Source organism: Pieris brassicae, chromosome 13 (genome assembly GCF_905147105.1).
Source record: "Pieris brassicae chromosome 13, ilPieBrab1.1, whole genome shotgun sequence".
Lineage (NCBI taxonomy): Eukaryota > Metazoa > Arthropoda > Insecta > Lepidoptera > Pieridae > Pieris > Pieris brassicae.
In genome coordinates, this window is record NC_059677.1 from 4452440 (window position 1) to 4469024 (window position 16585).

General features: G+C 34.9%; 1 protein-coding gene across 1 annotated transcript in view; it reads left to right on the forward strand.

The window, feature by feature from the left end:
• The window catches only part of LOC123717917 (ATP-binding cassette sub-family C member 4-like), a 54380-nt gene that overhangs the window by 36014 nt on the left and 1781 nt on the right, over positions 1-16585 (forward strand). The window contains exons 11-22 of the mRNA XM_045674190.1: positions 1932-2069; positions 2571-2652; positions 4269-4401; positions 5649-5876; positions 6716-6905; positions 7460-7596; positions 8856-8996; positions 9635-9738; positions 11414-11703; positions 13023-13145; positions 14605-14727; positions 15951-16111. Of these exons, the coding sequence (XP_045530146.1) occupies positions 1932-2069; positions 2571-2652; positions 4269-4401; positions 5649-5876; positions 6716-6905; positions 7460-7596; positions 8856-8996; positions 9635-9738; positions 11414-11703; positions 13023-13145; positions 14605-14727; positions 15951-16111 (1850 nt within the window). The remainder of the gene's footprint in view (positions 1-1931; positions 2070-2570; positions 2653-4268; positions 4402-5648; positions 5877-6715; positions 6906-7459; positions 7597-8855; positions 8997-9634; positions 9739-11413; positions 11704-13022; positions 13146-14604; positions 14728-15950; positions 16112-16585) is intronic.

The window sequence follows — 16585 nt, forward strand, 5'->3', positions numbered from 1 at the left end:
AACCTGAAAACTCTGTTTATACAGAATTTCAGTTAATAAAATAAATCTTTAGTAAACGCAAATCTAATCTCGTACATCTGTTTGTATGTGTATATAAAATAAAGCTATATGTATAGTATCATACGGGAGTGAATGTTGAGTTCCGTAGGGAAATGATGGCGAAGAGAAGTATGTGTGAAGATTTCCTGATAGGACCACTGGATAATACGTGATCATTGAGGGTTAAAAGAGAAGTCAAGGATACGAAGAGGAATGGTTAGGTGGTTAGGCCATGTGGAAAGGAATTAAAAGCGGTTAACAAGAAGGATGTACAAGGCAACCGTGGATAGTGTGTGTGTGTGTGTGTGTAGTGGACAGCTGAATGTTATTAGTACTATAAAGAATTTTGATTTTATTTGTATTACACCATATTAAGGAGAATTCAAACGAAATATTGTAGATAGTAATCAGTACTGGTATACGATTACGTTTACATGACTCAATTGTTGAGTTCTGATAACCTATACGGGTCAAATTGACTTGTCATCCTGCCTTAACAAGATTATCACAGCTATCTTTGATTATATAATAGTAACGAGAATCGTTATTTATCAGGTTATCATAACAATAGAGTTATGTACATACGTACATGTATGTTGTACATATATCCTACTTGTTAACCGCGTTATTCCTTTCTATGTGGCCTAACCACCTAACAATTCCTTTTCGTATCCTTGTCTTCACGTTTAACACACACTGCTTACGTATCATTACTTGTTCTATCAGGAAATCTTCACACATACAACTCCCTCGTTTTCACGGCGTTTATTGTACTCTTATTTATCTACGGAACTCAACATTCACTCCCGTATGATACTATATATAGCTTTACTTTATATATACATACAAACAGATATACGAGATTAACTTCGCGTTGACTAAAGCTTTATCTGATTAACTGAAATTCTGTATAAACAGAGTTTTCAGGTTATCATATCGACAATCTCTTGTTTGATCATGTTTTGATAAGAGCACGGATAAAGGTCACCGAGGTAACTTTATCAAGCGCTAAACGAATTAAACACGTCACGAATTTATAAGGATATGTGTATAATAGAAAATGATATTTTTTGTTGGAAATCCTCGTGACGAAAGCATTTACAATAATAATAATAAACCTTCCGAAATCCATTTATATTTTCAAAGAGCAGTATATTAAATACGGCAAAAATAACCGACAAGAGTTACACAAGTTCTACAAGAGACCCATAAAAACCTGTGTTCAGTTGGCATAGACATAAAACCGTGACCAAGAGTGTAACAGGCCTTTGAATCAATTCTGAGCTAAAGTAAACATTTTCCAAACATAACAATAACAAATCTTTTATTTGCAAAGAGCAGTGTTGGCCTACTGGCTCCATCGTTCGACTCTCATCCCTGAAGTCGTAGGTTCGATCCCGGCTGTGCACCAATGTACTTTCTATATGCGGATTTAACATTCGCTCGAACGTTGAAGGAAAACATCGTGAGGAAACCGGCTTGCCTTTGACACAAAAACTCGACGGCGTGTCGGGCACAGAAGACTGATAACCTTCTAGCCTATTAGATAAACAAATTATCATGAAACAGATACAGAAATCTGAGGCCCAGACCTAAAAACGTCGTAGCGTAAAGGTACTTTCAGATTGATTTAAAAACCGGTCAATCTGCCATATAAAAATAATATAATGTTATATTAATAAGAACTGTGAACTTATTTATAATCGTTGTCAAAACTTATGGTCTTAATACTCTCCCTATAATGACACCAAGCCTTTAAAAAATTAATCACCTTGAAAGCATTACACAGCAGTAATCTATAACGTCTGATTGTGTAAAATGTATAAATTAAAAAAAAAAGAATTCTGTATTCCGTGTTATTAAAATTACAATGAAGTCAAAATACCTTACAGGGAGAGATCGAGACTCTTGGTTCGTTTGAAGTTGTCTCTAAGAGTCCGTTATTTGAAGAGTTATTGGAGGAGGAGGAGCCGGCTCAAGATGAGATGAAGAAGACAGAGCTACAGAGACAACGGACAATGTCTATTCAGGTATTTATGAAGAAGGCTTTCATTACGAAATATAAATAAAATTAAATATTGTAACTAATTTAAACTCTAATATTATTATTAATATTTTTTTAATCCAGCGATGTGTAAATAAACAAATAAAACTAAATTATACTTCTTTGGCGTAACAAGATAAAAGAATTTTTAAAATTTGTATTCAACATTTGTAGAAAAAACGACACTAACAATAGAAAATAGGTATTTAATACATTGAAAGTTTTATTATAACGCATTTTCTAGTTAAATAAAGTTTATTTAAATTTCAAACATTGTCATTTTTTATTTCAAAATGTCGACTATAGCTAACTTTTTCTAGCCATAAGTGTGTATTTACTAATTATGGTTTACAATATGGTTTACATGGAGAAACAAACAAATAGCTCTTGGTATTGCTGAGTATCTACTCCCTACAATAAAGTAAACACAGCCTTCAAGACGGCTTTGTACTACAAAGCATAATTGCTGGAAAACCATCTTTTTCAGTCTCACACCAGTGTCAGTACAGTAGTCGATGGAGCTCAGGAGAATGAGGAACCGGAAGAGACTGCTGAACTAATGGAGAAAGGTATTAATTCTTGTTATTTTTACCAAAAGAGGATGGATGCAATTATAACATTAGCGATTATAGAAGTTATAAAATTTTTGAATACTGACAGACAAGGTGACGCACTAGTCCCTTTGACAATCCCTGTAAATACGTAATGACAATCTGTTTTAAGTTTCAATTTATGTATTAATTAAAGTTTACCACATTATATACTAATATGTACTAACATATAGTTACAATCTCTTGTATCTAAAAATAGTGGACCCGACAAACGTCCTGTCTTAAGTATGTACATATAATGATTTCGAATTGGTATAATTAACAAAGAATGCTTTATGATATGACATTCTATGTTTGATTTTCTGGCGCGTATATGAATAGTTTTGTTGGTATTCCGTCACGGGAACAGGTCATGTGAAAATCATGGAGTTTCAAGATTAATGCCACAAACAATTAGCGACTGTAATTTTATATGTATTTTATCAATATAATAACTCCTATCTAAGTATTTATTATTAGGTAACAATTTTCATTTTTCTTACATACTCTGTGACGATATTTGCAGCACGCATTCTGTCAATGTTATGTCAAACGCCGTAAGGTTACATCGAAAAGTTTGAATAGTAACAAATTTTCCAATAGTATTCTTAAATTTTCTAATTTCCCGCTCAGTTTCCTTATGTTTTTCTTTCATAAGAACCTTCTCCTGACAATAACACAACAAAAAAAGAATTAGTGAAATCGGTCGAGCCGTTCACGCGTGATGTCGTGACACAAATGAAAATACCAAATTTTTTTGTTGAGCAGATAAAAATGTGCTAATTTTCATTCTTAAATAACAAATTATATAACCTCATCCCCATTTGACTAACTTGTGTCACGTGACTGACGTATACAACAAATATCTATAGTTCTATGAATGAACCGAAATGCAAATAGTCTTTTGTTTCACATTCTTAGTTACGTTTTTGAAAAAGGAAACGTTCGCGCCGTGTTGTGATTGGCCAGTCTCTAGACCAATCAGAACCAAGCGACACATTCTAAAGTTTTAAATGGTTTTATTCAGCTTGACATGTTTGAGTCGAGTCTTGTAATTGAATTTTGACCTGTTGATGGATTGGATCAGAAACTTTGTATCCCCCATTTTGTAACGGCAGCTATATACATATATTTTCCCCAGAACTAAAGGTACTAGAATTTAGATCCGTTTACAAAATGAGAAAACTATGAATTTAGTATTGTCTTTTCTTAACATAACTTTTACACATTTAATGAAAACAGTTTTTCAACGGATTGAAGCTATGTATCAACATATAATTATTTTACATAATTTTAACACGGTGACTGAAGACAAAAGGTGTTGAATGTTAAAAGTATCACAGCTGCAGAAAAATTTGTGTTATCTGTATTTATTGCCCCGGAGTTGATATCGACTAAAAGATGACGGGTTTTTGTTTGGATATTATTGGATTCCAGGTGTTTGATGATCCAATAATATCAAAACTATACATAACTTAAATCCGGTAAAGAAGTGTTTTGTTTAAACTATGAATTGCTATTCAATTCGAAGGAGTACTGGATGAAATTATAGTCCAGCTTAATAATTTTATTTATATTAAATTATTTATCATCAGGTCGTGTCCCATCGTCCATATACAGAAAGTACTTCCATGCCGGGGGCAGTTGGTGTCTGTTAATCTTCACTGTGATATTCATACTCATAACGCAGGTCGTCACCTCCGCTGGAGACCTCTGGCTGACACACTGGTAATATTTCATTCTAACCTTTAACCAAGAACTACCATTCTACAACTGAACAGTTTTTAGGGCAGATTTTGAAGCTGAAGTATTTCCAAACCAATTCGACTTAGGTTACTTCGAGAAAAAAGCGGACACATTTTTAGAACGCCGGCAACACACTCGTGAGCGCGAGTGTTCGGAGTGTTCATGGGTATCAGTAGGCAACAGATGAGCCTCCTGCCCGTTTTAAATAGAAACAGCTTTCCGTCTAACAGTCCAAAATAATCTAGCTAATGTCAAAGCAATAATGGATAAATAGTTTGGTCATGTTGTCTTAACGAATAAGGATCGCAATACAGCGAGAAAATGCAGCCAGCGTTAATGGAAAGAAATTCTGCCATACATCGAACTTTTGAAGTGAAACTTCTTTAGGCGCATGAGTGTAAAATTTTGACGGAAACGTCACAAAGAATTACAGCGTTTTTGTCGAAGAAAAGAGAGAGAACGATTGAGAGAGTGAGAAAGGGCCAACGTAGCATGAAGCGAAAGTAGGGAGCAAGCAAGTGAGAAAGAGATAGAGCGAACGTCGCATAACGCACAGTGCCGTGGAGCGAGATGTGGGAGAGAGTGAGAAAGGGAGATCGTGAAAAAATACATGCTATTGGTTGTATTCGTTAGTAGATACATATTAGAACTTTAGATGGGCATTCTGTCGCATAACGTCATCATTATCATCAGCAAGCAGTGTGTAAACAGTGTGAATATAGATATACAAATACGTGGAGTGATCATACACTGGTACATGATCACCTATTGGGGCTTTACCTTAGTAATAATTCATTTAGAGCAGTGTTGGCCTTGTGGCTTCAACGTGCAATTCTCATCCCTGAAGGCGTAAGTTCGATCCCCATCTGTGCACCAATGGCTTTTCTTTCTATGTACGCATTTACAATTAGCTCGAATGGTAAAGGAAAACATCGTGAGGAAACCGGCTTGCCTTAAACCCAAAAAGTCGTTGTGTGTCAGGCACAGACGGCTGATCACCTACTTGCCTATTCAATTTACAAATGATCATGAAACAGATACAGAAATCTGAGGCCCAGACCTCAAAAGGTTGTAGCGCCATTGATTTTTTTTAAATAATTAATTTACGAGGAAGCTTCACTTATGACATTTGTGTATTGTGTACTTTTGTACAATCTTTTTATTAATTTATAATTATTTTTATTATTATTATAGAGGTTAAGGAAATTGTAAATACTGTATATTTGTAGGATGAATCAAGTGGAAGCCAACCACGCAAAGGATACACCAAGAACGCACTCGAATACCACAAACGCGACCGCCATGTTGCCGGAAAATAACCATACAATTATAGGCACTATATTAAAAACTGGCGTCGTCATGCAGGAGATTGCTGAAGAGGAACCGTTTGACCACACCTTTTATATTTATTTGTGGGCAATCGCTATTCTTGGCTGTATACTTTTCACTACTGGACGGTAAGTTTGACTTACACAAATTTAATTGGCATAATTATTATAATTATCGATCCAATTCAACTTCATGAGTTAACGATTGGAAATTTGGTATATTTTAGTCGACAAATACTAAGTGTTGATAGAGTGGAGTAGGCTTGATTGACATTTTGCTCTGAACGTCTAACAGCTGTCAACACATCTGCACATAGTCTAGCTGACAGATTGCAAGATAAAGACTTCTAAATATATATAACTCTGTCTTATGTCTCACATAAGAAAATATAAAAATTGGTACATATATTCATTATATATAAAATTATAACATAATCGTTTGGAAAGCATTCATTACAAATTATTAACCACAGACCATTTCCCATAGACTAGAGCTTGACTACATGCAATAAATTCGCCACAGACTACTAAAAAAGTAAAACAAATGTCGCACCTTGTTTCGATCTATTATTTTAAAATGGCATTTATCTACATTTAAATACAAGTCAATGAATACTAAGGATTTTTTTATATTGTAACTAATATTTGTCTGTTTTCATTTATTATTTTTGCTTATAATAATGTGTATTGTCAATTAATTGCTTCTGGTCTATTCAAATAATCTGTGTAGTCTGTGTAGATAACATATTGTTACGAAGACGGGTCGACTGCCATGTTTCTAGATTTTTCCACTAGTTAGAGAACTTTTCAGCAGGCTGAAATATGATTTCTGACCGTTTCAGGAGAGGGTCAATCACATATTAGGAAATTGTAATTTCCATAATGTTACCCTAGTTTTCAGGAAGCTGAAACCTTTTTTCAGTCGGTTTCAGAACATGTGTAGTCAACAATTTGAACAATTGTTATAGATCTCTGGTATTCCTGTTCGTGTGTATGCGCAGTTCAATCAACTTGCACAATAAGATGTTTAGCAATATTTTGTCAGCTACAATGCGGTTTTTTGACTCAAATCCCTCGGGTCGCATCCTCAATCGATTCTCTAAAGATATGGGTGTGGTCGACGAAGTTATGCCTAGAATGTTCTTAGATAGTATCCAAGTAAGTGCATAATCTAAGTCATACAGCAAGGAATTTTTTTTTAAATCATTGGCGCTACAACATTTTTAGGTCTGGGCCTCAGATTTCTGTATCCGTTTCATGATCATTTGGTAATCGAGTAGCCAAGTAGGTGATCAGCCTTCTGTGCCTGACGCACGCCATCGACTTTTTGGGTCTAAGGCAAGGCGGTTTCCTCACGATGTTTTCCTTCACCGTTCGAGCTAATGTTAAATGCGCACATCGAAAGAAAACCCATTGGTGCACAGCCGGGGATCGAACTTACGACCTCAGGGATGAAACTCGCACGTTGAAGCCACTAGGCTAACACTGCTCACTAATTGAACAATGACTTTCTCTATAACTCTTTAAATAATAATAAAGAATTTTAATTACTACGTGGTGTGATACCGTATGTTACGTTATTTTCGTCCACTACTGTAATAAATAATTATCCCATCAAGACCAGATTCTAAAATCTATAACATGGTCTTTGACGTGACGCGTACCGCCATCTTTAACCGCTTTAGCCGAAAAATAAAATACATAATTTTCAGGTCTTCATGGTGATGGGTGGTATTATAGTGATGGTGGCAATTGTAAGCCCATACATGCTGTTGACAACTGTAGGCTGCGGCATACTGATGTACCTATGGACTTTGGTTTATCTAGCAACAGCACAGGCTATTAAACGGTAAGAACGGTTCAATAAGACATATACTGTGTAAGCTACATATAACAACACTGAACGGTTTACAACACTAAAGGGTAACAACACTAAAGGGTAACAACACTGAAGGGTAACAACACGAAAGGGTTACAACACTGAAGGGTAACAACACTGAAGGGTAACAACACGAAAGGGTTACAACACGAAAGGGTAACAACACTGAAGGGTAACAACACTGAAGGGTAACAACACGAAAGGGTTACAACACTGAAGGGTAACAACACTGAAGGGTAACAACACGAAAGGGTTACAACACGAAAGGGTAACAACACTGAAGGGTAACAACACGAAAGGGTTACAACACTGAAGGGTAACAACACTGAAGGGTAACAACACGAAAGGGTTACAACACGAAAGGGTAACAACACTAAAGGGTAACAACACTGAAGGGTAACAACACTGAAGGGTAACAACACGAAAGGGTTACAACACGAAAGGGTAACAACACTGAAGGGTAACAACACTGAAGGGTAACAACACGAAAGGGTTACAACACGAAAGGGTAACAACACTGAAGGGTAACAACACGAAAGGGTTACAACACTGAAGGGTAACAACACGAAAGGGTTACAACACGAAAGGGTAACAACACTAAAGGGTAACAACACTGAAGGGTAACAACACTGAAGGGTAACAACACTGAAGGGTAACAACACTGAAGGGTAACAACACTGAAGGGTAACAACACTGAAGGGTAACAACACTGAAGGGTAACAACACGAAAGGGTTACAACACGAAAGGGTAACAACACTGAAGGGTAACAACACGAAAGGGTTACAACACTCACAAAATACGGTGCATTTTATGACATTATAGAGAGTTGTCGTTAAATGGAGAGAAGCAAAACGTATAGACAATCCATGACTCCCACTTATTAGTCATGGTCAACAACAGTCTACACGTGACAGCAATCCCAATTTGTAAACAAAAGAACGAATTCCTTAGAAAGATCGTATAACTGATGCCGACAGTCGAGTTTATATAATAAAGCGACAAAACAACGTATGCAGTTTCGGAGTTTTTACTAATTTTAGCAACTTAAAAAGTACTTTATTACTCAATTGTTGTCGTTATTGAGAGTTGGTGTTATGCTATGTTGATTGTATCATTGTGTGGAAGACAAGCTAAGTCAATCAAAGCCAATTGAATTCGACGCTTCAGGGGGAGTTCGTCGCAAAATCGAGGGACGTTACATGGAGTTTACGCTGTATTTAATTTATAGAGTTGAAGGAGTGACCCGCAGTCCGGTTTTCTCTCATGTATCGGCAAGTATGGCAGGTCTCAGCACAGTGCGAGCATGTGAGGCCCAGGATATGCTTCGTATCCAGTTTGACAAGAAACAGGATGTGCATACGGCTTCTTGGTAAGATTTTAAATCTCGAACCTTTTGTGAGTAAAGTTTTAAATTTAGAACACTAATTTGAGAAGTAGTAGACGTGATTACAAACTTCTAATACAGAACACTAATCTGAGAAATGTATACTTGATTACAAATTTCAAATTCAGAACACTAATCTGACAAATGTATACTTGCTCACAAATTTCAAATTCAGAAAACTAATCTGAGAAATGTATACTTGATTACAAATTTCAAATTCAGAACACTAATCTGAGAAATGTATACTTGATTACAAATTTCAAATTCAGAACACTAATCTGACAAATGTATACTTGCTTACAAATTTCAAATTCAGAAAACTAATCTGAGAAATGTATACTTGATTACAAATTTCAAATTCAGAACACTAATCTGAGAAATGTATACTTGATTACAAATTTCAAATTCAGAACACTAATCTGAGAAATGTATACTTGATTACAAATTTCAAATTCAGAACACTAATTTGACAAATGTGTAATTATACTAAGTTTTTCATAAGTTCCTAAGTTAAAGCCAATGTCAATTTGTATACATTTTGAAGATTTCTAGTTGTCTTACCATAAAAAAAACAGTTGATGAATCTATGCCTATATCTAGTTTTAATGTCCATATATTTTCAGGTACTTAACCCTTGTAACCAATACAACATTCTCAATTTATCTGAGTTTGATATCTGCCCTGTACGTTATCGTCGTTGCATATACATTCCTCTTACTAGACGATGGTAAGTGTTTATTAATAGATTTTGGTTAATATTAATACTGTAATTATGGCCGGCAACGCGACCGCGAGCCCTCTGGCATAGTGCCAACGAGCGGCAGTTATCACCTAACAACATCAGTTGAACCTAATGTCCGTTTGCCCCTGTTCTAAAAAAAGCATTCTTGAGGAATATTTTTCCGAGTAATTGATTGAAAAGATATTCAAAAATGTAATCATATTAAAGATGTAATATACCAGACCCCAGATCAAGGTCCGTAGAGGGGATTCAAAACTGGAGAGCTGGGAACCCTGAATTTTTTTTATATATCAATCATTTTCTTTTATATTTTATTATATATTTCTTAATGATACAATATATATGACCTACAAAATCAATTGTCATCGTGACGGATATTGTAGTTATCATGATGGCTTTGATGACACACAGATAACATTTGACAGATGGCAGTTCTAAAATTAGCTGTAAAATATATCTACTCTTAATGAATAAACACATTTAAAATTTTATTTTTATAAGTTTGGCGTACGAGACAATGATATTACTTTATGTAACGTGACGTAAAGTTTACTTAAAGAAATTAGTTTTTATCGTGACGGATATTTTAGTTATCATGATGGCTTTGATGGCATATAGATAACATTTGACAGATGGCAGTTCTAAAATTAGTTGCAAAATGTATCCACTCAGAATGAATAAACACATTTTAAATTTTATTTTTATAAATTTGGCGTACAAGGCAATGATATTACTTTATGTAACGTGACGTAAAGTTTACTTAAAGAAATTAGTTTTTATCGTGACGGATATTTTAGTTATCATGATGGCTTTGATGGCATATAGATAACATTTGACAGATGGCAGTTCTAAAATTAGTTGCAAAATGTATCCACTCAGAATGAATAAACACATTTTAAATTTTATTTTTATAAATTTGGCGTACAAGACAATGATATTACTTTATCTAACGTGACGTAAAGTTTACTTAAAGAGATTAGTTTTCATCGTGACGGATATTTTAGTTATCATGATGGCTTTGATGACATACAGATAACATTTGACAGATGGCAGTTCTAAAATGAGTTGCAAAATGTATTTATTTTATATGTATATTTTTATTTTTTGATTAGACTATTAAGATTAATTAATCTTTGATGACCTTAATTTAAAGCCTACTTTTATTGTTAAGCAAAAAAGAAGTAGTAAGTCCTATATGTTTTATAATATCACAAAAGTTTCTGATGTTGGGATCTGGATGTACAAAACTGATTTTGAAAATTATTTTACCAATACAAAAACACGTTATTTGTGAGAGTCATAGACTATATGCGAAGAATAACAACACTTTCGTACTTTCAACTTTTTCGTAGTAGTCTATGCTTTATTGACACTCGAAATAAAAAAAAAATATGAATCGAAACCTGAACAGGAGATAAGGCCTTCTCAAAAATCTTCTATTTGCTTCTTATTTCATCTTGGCTATTTCCAAAGTTTCCCAGGTTTTTGGTGGTCGTCCTCTCATTTCTTCCCACTGTTCCAAGGGTGTTTTTTAACCATCTGTCATAACGAAAGCGGGCAATGTCACTGGCCTATTTCCACTTTAAAAAAAATAGTGGATTTGGTACGTCCGCTCTGTATTACACTGTTCTTACTATGTGCTATTTTCACCCTCTTGCAGGTAATACACAGTCTGGAAATGTTGGTTTAGCTCTCAGCCAGGGTTTAATATTGGTCAGCATGATGCAACATGGTATAAAGCAAACCACAGAGGCAATATCGCAAATGATAAGTGTGGAACGTGTCATACAATATACGAAGTTGCCACAAGAGAAATTGGAGGGTAAGACTCCTCCAAGCAACTGGCCACAGAGAGCCAAGGTTGTGTTTAAGGATCTCTATCTGCGATATGATTCGGAAGCGGAGCCAGTTTTGAAGAATTTGAATATTGTCATCGAAAGTGGATGGAAGGTACGGAATTTTTTCATTATTACGTATATATTTTATTTGGTTTTTAAAATTCCTAATTTTGAACATGTTACGACGTCAATATTTAGGTGGTGTATGTAGTCTGTGTACTCAGTACTACAGTGCCACATACATTTCTTGGCCGGCGGCTGAAATTGGTATTCCCGCGCCATTTTGAAATGTCAGACTGACATTGTCAGTTAGCTCTCAAATACAATAAATAATTTTACTATCTACCAATATCTAATTTTTTTTTTTATTCCTTGCAAAGTTTTAATTATCAAACGGTTCTGATTGCTCGGTATCTTAAAAGATATTATATTAATAGTACAGCTAACAAAACCTATAATATGAGCTAGTCCTAAGTTTATGTCACATTTATTTAGGCCCAGAACTGTATTTTCTTAGTATACACTGTTTTATTAAGACATTTCAAAAAATTCTTATGTATGCATGACTTCAAATTATTCCTCTTATAATGGCAATACTAATATCCATGACAGTGTTGGCCTAGTGGCTTCAACGTCATCCCTGAGGTCGTAAGTTCTATCCCCGGTGCACCAATGGATTTTCTATATATGCGCTCATTTAACACTCGCTCGAACGGTGAAGGAAAACATCGTAAGGAAACCGGCTTGCCAGCTTAATTCCAAGTTACTTTTAATATTAGTGTTAAATTTTTAAAGCTGCGATGTAAATAGACCTTTTATAAAGAATGCTAACAATTCCAAAAGATAGTTCACGATGTTTTCATCAACTCTGACAAAAAAATTAGTTATCTTTGTCTCTTTCTGACAAATTATGTTACGCTATGATGTAGTGATAATGGTTGTTTAACATGAAACAATGAATTCACAGATTTTAATTTAATTTAATAACTTCTGGATGTAAATAGATTCCTTTTTTGTGTTATTTAGATTTCTTCTCTAACAAATTCCATAATCTTGAATTTAGTTAAATTCCATGAACAAGTCATCACTCAGGCCGCCATTTTATATATGTCAAAGTCAACATGTTTGACTTACTAACGCCAAACGAATCTCGTGACATTAGCTCAAGCTTAGTCACGTGATTTTCATACAATTTTGGCGTTAGTGAGTGATGACTGGAAAAGTGGATTGTCCCAAGTCTCATAATGCGTGGAGCACAGACTGTATGTACACTGTTGTAATTTATTCATAAAAACTAAATTGTAGTACTTACGTTCCTTTTAGTAAAATTGTGTTTACGCTGCGACAAAAAGGGATATATGAAAAATGTAATGATTTTAATGAATTTGATGTATTTTAAAGAAAGTTAGTTATTTCTAAAAATATTCACAGGTTGGAGTAGTAGGTCGCACAGGCGCTGGAAAGTCTTCTCTAATCGCTGCCTTGTTCAGATTGGCTCCAATAGAGGGACACATCCTTATTGACGATCTGGACACAGGAGACGTGGCTTTGAAGGTAACTTCTTCATACAGTGACATCTCCTTTCGAACGTTGGTGATCATCATCATACTTTAATTTTGGATGCCGCTCTTCTAAACAATGACTTGGTCCTTTGACCAAACCACTGTCTAAGGTTTTTCTTGGTACGTGCGTGCTACCTGCCACATAAGACAAGACATTCCTACAAAAAAGTTAAATGATTGTTTTTTGTCATAGCTGTTATATCATTACAGCTTCTTATTCAGAATCTAGAGTCTTCCATATGATTAGACACACTTAGGTATGCCAGACATGAAATTTCTCTCTAAATATATAGTAAATTATATTTCATATTTCTCATTATTCAAATATTTGCGAATCGACTTAGGGTCCTTCAAGAAATGAGCGTACCAATTCTTAAAGGGCCGGCAACGCACTTGCGGGCCCTCTAGCATTGACAGTGTTCACAGCTGATCACTTAACATCAGGTGAGCCTCCTGCATGTTTGCCCTGTGGTCTATAAAAAAATAATTTGTCAAGTGACCAGTGTCTTAGGGGAAGATTCTTTAAAGGAAAGAAATATTATATTATTAAGAAGAAATATTTGTTTGTTTGTATTAAATAGGCTCCGAAACTACTGGACCGATTTGAAAAATTATTTCACGTTATGATGAACATAAGCTATGGACAATAGAGCAAAGTGATGTACTATAGTTTTATAGAATACATAAATATTTACAATAATGTGCAACCATGTCTGACATTAGATAATTATGCTGGGAGTTTTATTCAAATAGGTTATGTATGTTTGGTTTTATTTGTATTTAAACTGTTGTATAAAATACTTAGTAATAACGATGGTAAACGCCTTTGTAAACAATCCGTATCGCAGTCCACGCGAAAGGAAATCTTAAATCGAACTCGTCCTCGTGACCAGTATATATATATAGCCCGCCCTTAGCACGGATAATCGTGACCCGTGGAACCTTGAAAATATAGAGACTTTCCTGAATCCTTCTAGGTATTGGGGAAGACGTTATAAATTCTAAACTCTCCTTAATTAAACGTAAATTAATCAATAAAGCTTTTTATAAATTTGACGAATATTTAAATGATCATAATCCTTGGGATTCATTTTCTCCAGTTCAAACAATTTGTTTGAATCAATACTTGGCGATTACAAAGAGTGGCGGAGAGTTTCTTACTAGTTCTTCTATTCTGCTGTAAAGCAGATAGCGTAGAGGGCGTAAGCCCTTGACTTGCGTAATGGTAGTAAATGTAAATTTAGAATCAATCTTCATTTCTGACGATCATAAGTGTACTGGTTTATATATGAATAAAGTTATCTTGACTTTGACAATAAATTGCATTTAACCGAAGAAATCTTTGAGCTACGTCCTGTTCTTTATAAATGTCAACTTTCTGTTAAAAAAAAGTACTGTTTGCAAAAAAATCTAAAAAAAAAAAATTTTTTTTTTTTCAAAAAACATTTTAGGAACTGCGATCTAAGATTTCAATCATCCCGCAAGAGCCCGTGTTGTTCTCGGCGAGCTTGCGTTACAACTTGGATCCCTTTGATAAATATTCAGATGCTGACATATGGAAAGCCTTGGAACAGGTAAGCCCCCCTGCCCAGTAATTTCCCCCAGATTTCTAAGATGTTTTTTCTGCTAATTGTGATCAAAGGCGAATCTGGAAAGCATGAGGAATGTAGTAAAGCAACTATATCCCACCATATAACGCGGTAGACACGGACCGCGTTAAAGGTAAAAGCGTTTTTCTGAACAATTCAAAAACTAGAAACACGAATTTGATAATTATGTTTAGTTTAATTTTATAACAGAATTAAAACAGGTGCAAAGGTACGTAATACTAATTTTGGACTAATCATTATAAATTTCACACTATAGAAATCTCCGCGTTATAGGGAGAAAACCGAGTTGTATGTGGGATGGAAGTATCGTTATAAGGGTACCGCATTACTGTATTTAATAATATTAAAGACAACACGGCGAGAAATTTCAGACCCCATGGACGTCATGACACCCATATAAATCCTCCCTTGAATATCAATGTCGCTATAAAAATAATAATTTAAGGGAAACTACTTTATCGGCGTTGTAAAAAAATTAGCGTCACATTATTCCATTACGCGTCACATTATTATGTTACGTGCCATATTTTTCTTGTCCCTACCACTCTTGATTCGAAGAGATTCGAAGCCATAACATTATAACAAAAGCTTATAATAACGATAACAATGATAGTAATAATTCTATTACAATTAATGAAATCCCGTAATAATCTTAGTAGTATTAAGGTAAAATTAAATAATTGTATTATTTGTATTCATGTCTATGATAATAAAGGCCTTTTGTTAAAGTTTATCTAATTTAACATGATTTAACCAATTTCTGTGAAGTTGCATATAGTAGATCATTTTCCGAAAAAGGTCATAAAGAAGTTTCACTTCTTACGTGCACGTACATGGATACATTTTTATTTATTAAAGTAGATTATACAATATTTCCTTGATAATATTATATATGTAGCTTTAAAGTATATTAAATCAGAAATTATACAGGGCACATGTAGTCCATTGCAATGACCCATAGACAATCCAGCCTTCCCGCTATTACGGCCAGCATGCCGTTAGGACACTGCACGCGCCTCACCAGAGATAAAGCTAACTTCCGCAAATCTTAATAAAATAACAAAAATACAATTTTTTTGTCAATAAAAACATTTCCATTGCCCAATATTGTTAGTAGTATATTAGAAATTTATTTTAATGTAAAAACCACATGTTTTTTATAAATATTTCTTCATACGCATACGTAGGTGGAGCTGAAGCACAGTGTGACGTCTCTGTCTAGCGCAGTAGAGGCGGGTGGAACAAACTTCAGCGCGGGACAGAGACAGCTATTGTGTCTCGCTCGCGCCGCTCTCGCTAAGAACAAGCTTATGGTGCTGGATGAGGCAACAGCTAATGTAGATCCTAAGTATGGAGTTAAAAATGTTATTATTATGAAGTTATGTTCTGTGGTTTTTTAAATTGTCAAAGCAATGTGAGCGTAAGCACAGTTGTTCTATAAAATATGTATATTTCATTCACCCTAATTGTGCATCGCATGACATTGTAAGGAAATCAACCGTAGACACGTCAATATAAATTAAAAAAAAAAACAGTGGCGCTACAAACTTTTTAGGTCTGTGCCTCAGATTTCTGTATCAGTTTCATGATCAATCTATCTAATGAGAAGGTGATCAGCCTCCTTTGCTTGACACACGCCGTCGACTTTTTGTGCTGCTAACTTCTAAGACTGCTGGTTTCCTCACAATGTTCCCCAGGGATGAAAGTCGCACAGTGTAGCTACTAGGCCAACACTGCTACAGCTAAAATTTAAGCCCACCTAAAACTCAGACTCTATATCAATGCCAATTTTTTAAATTACAATACTGCCTCAGGACAAGCC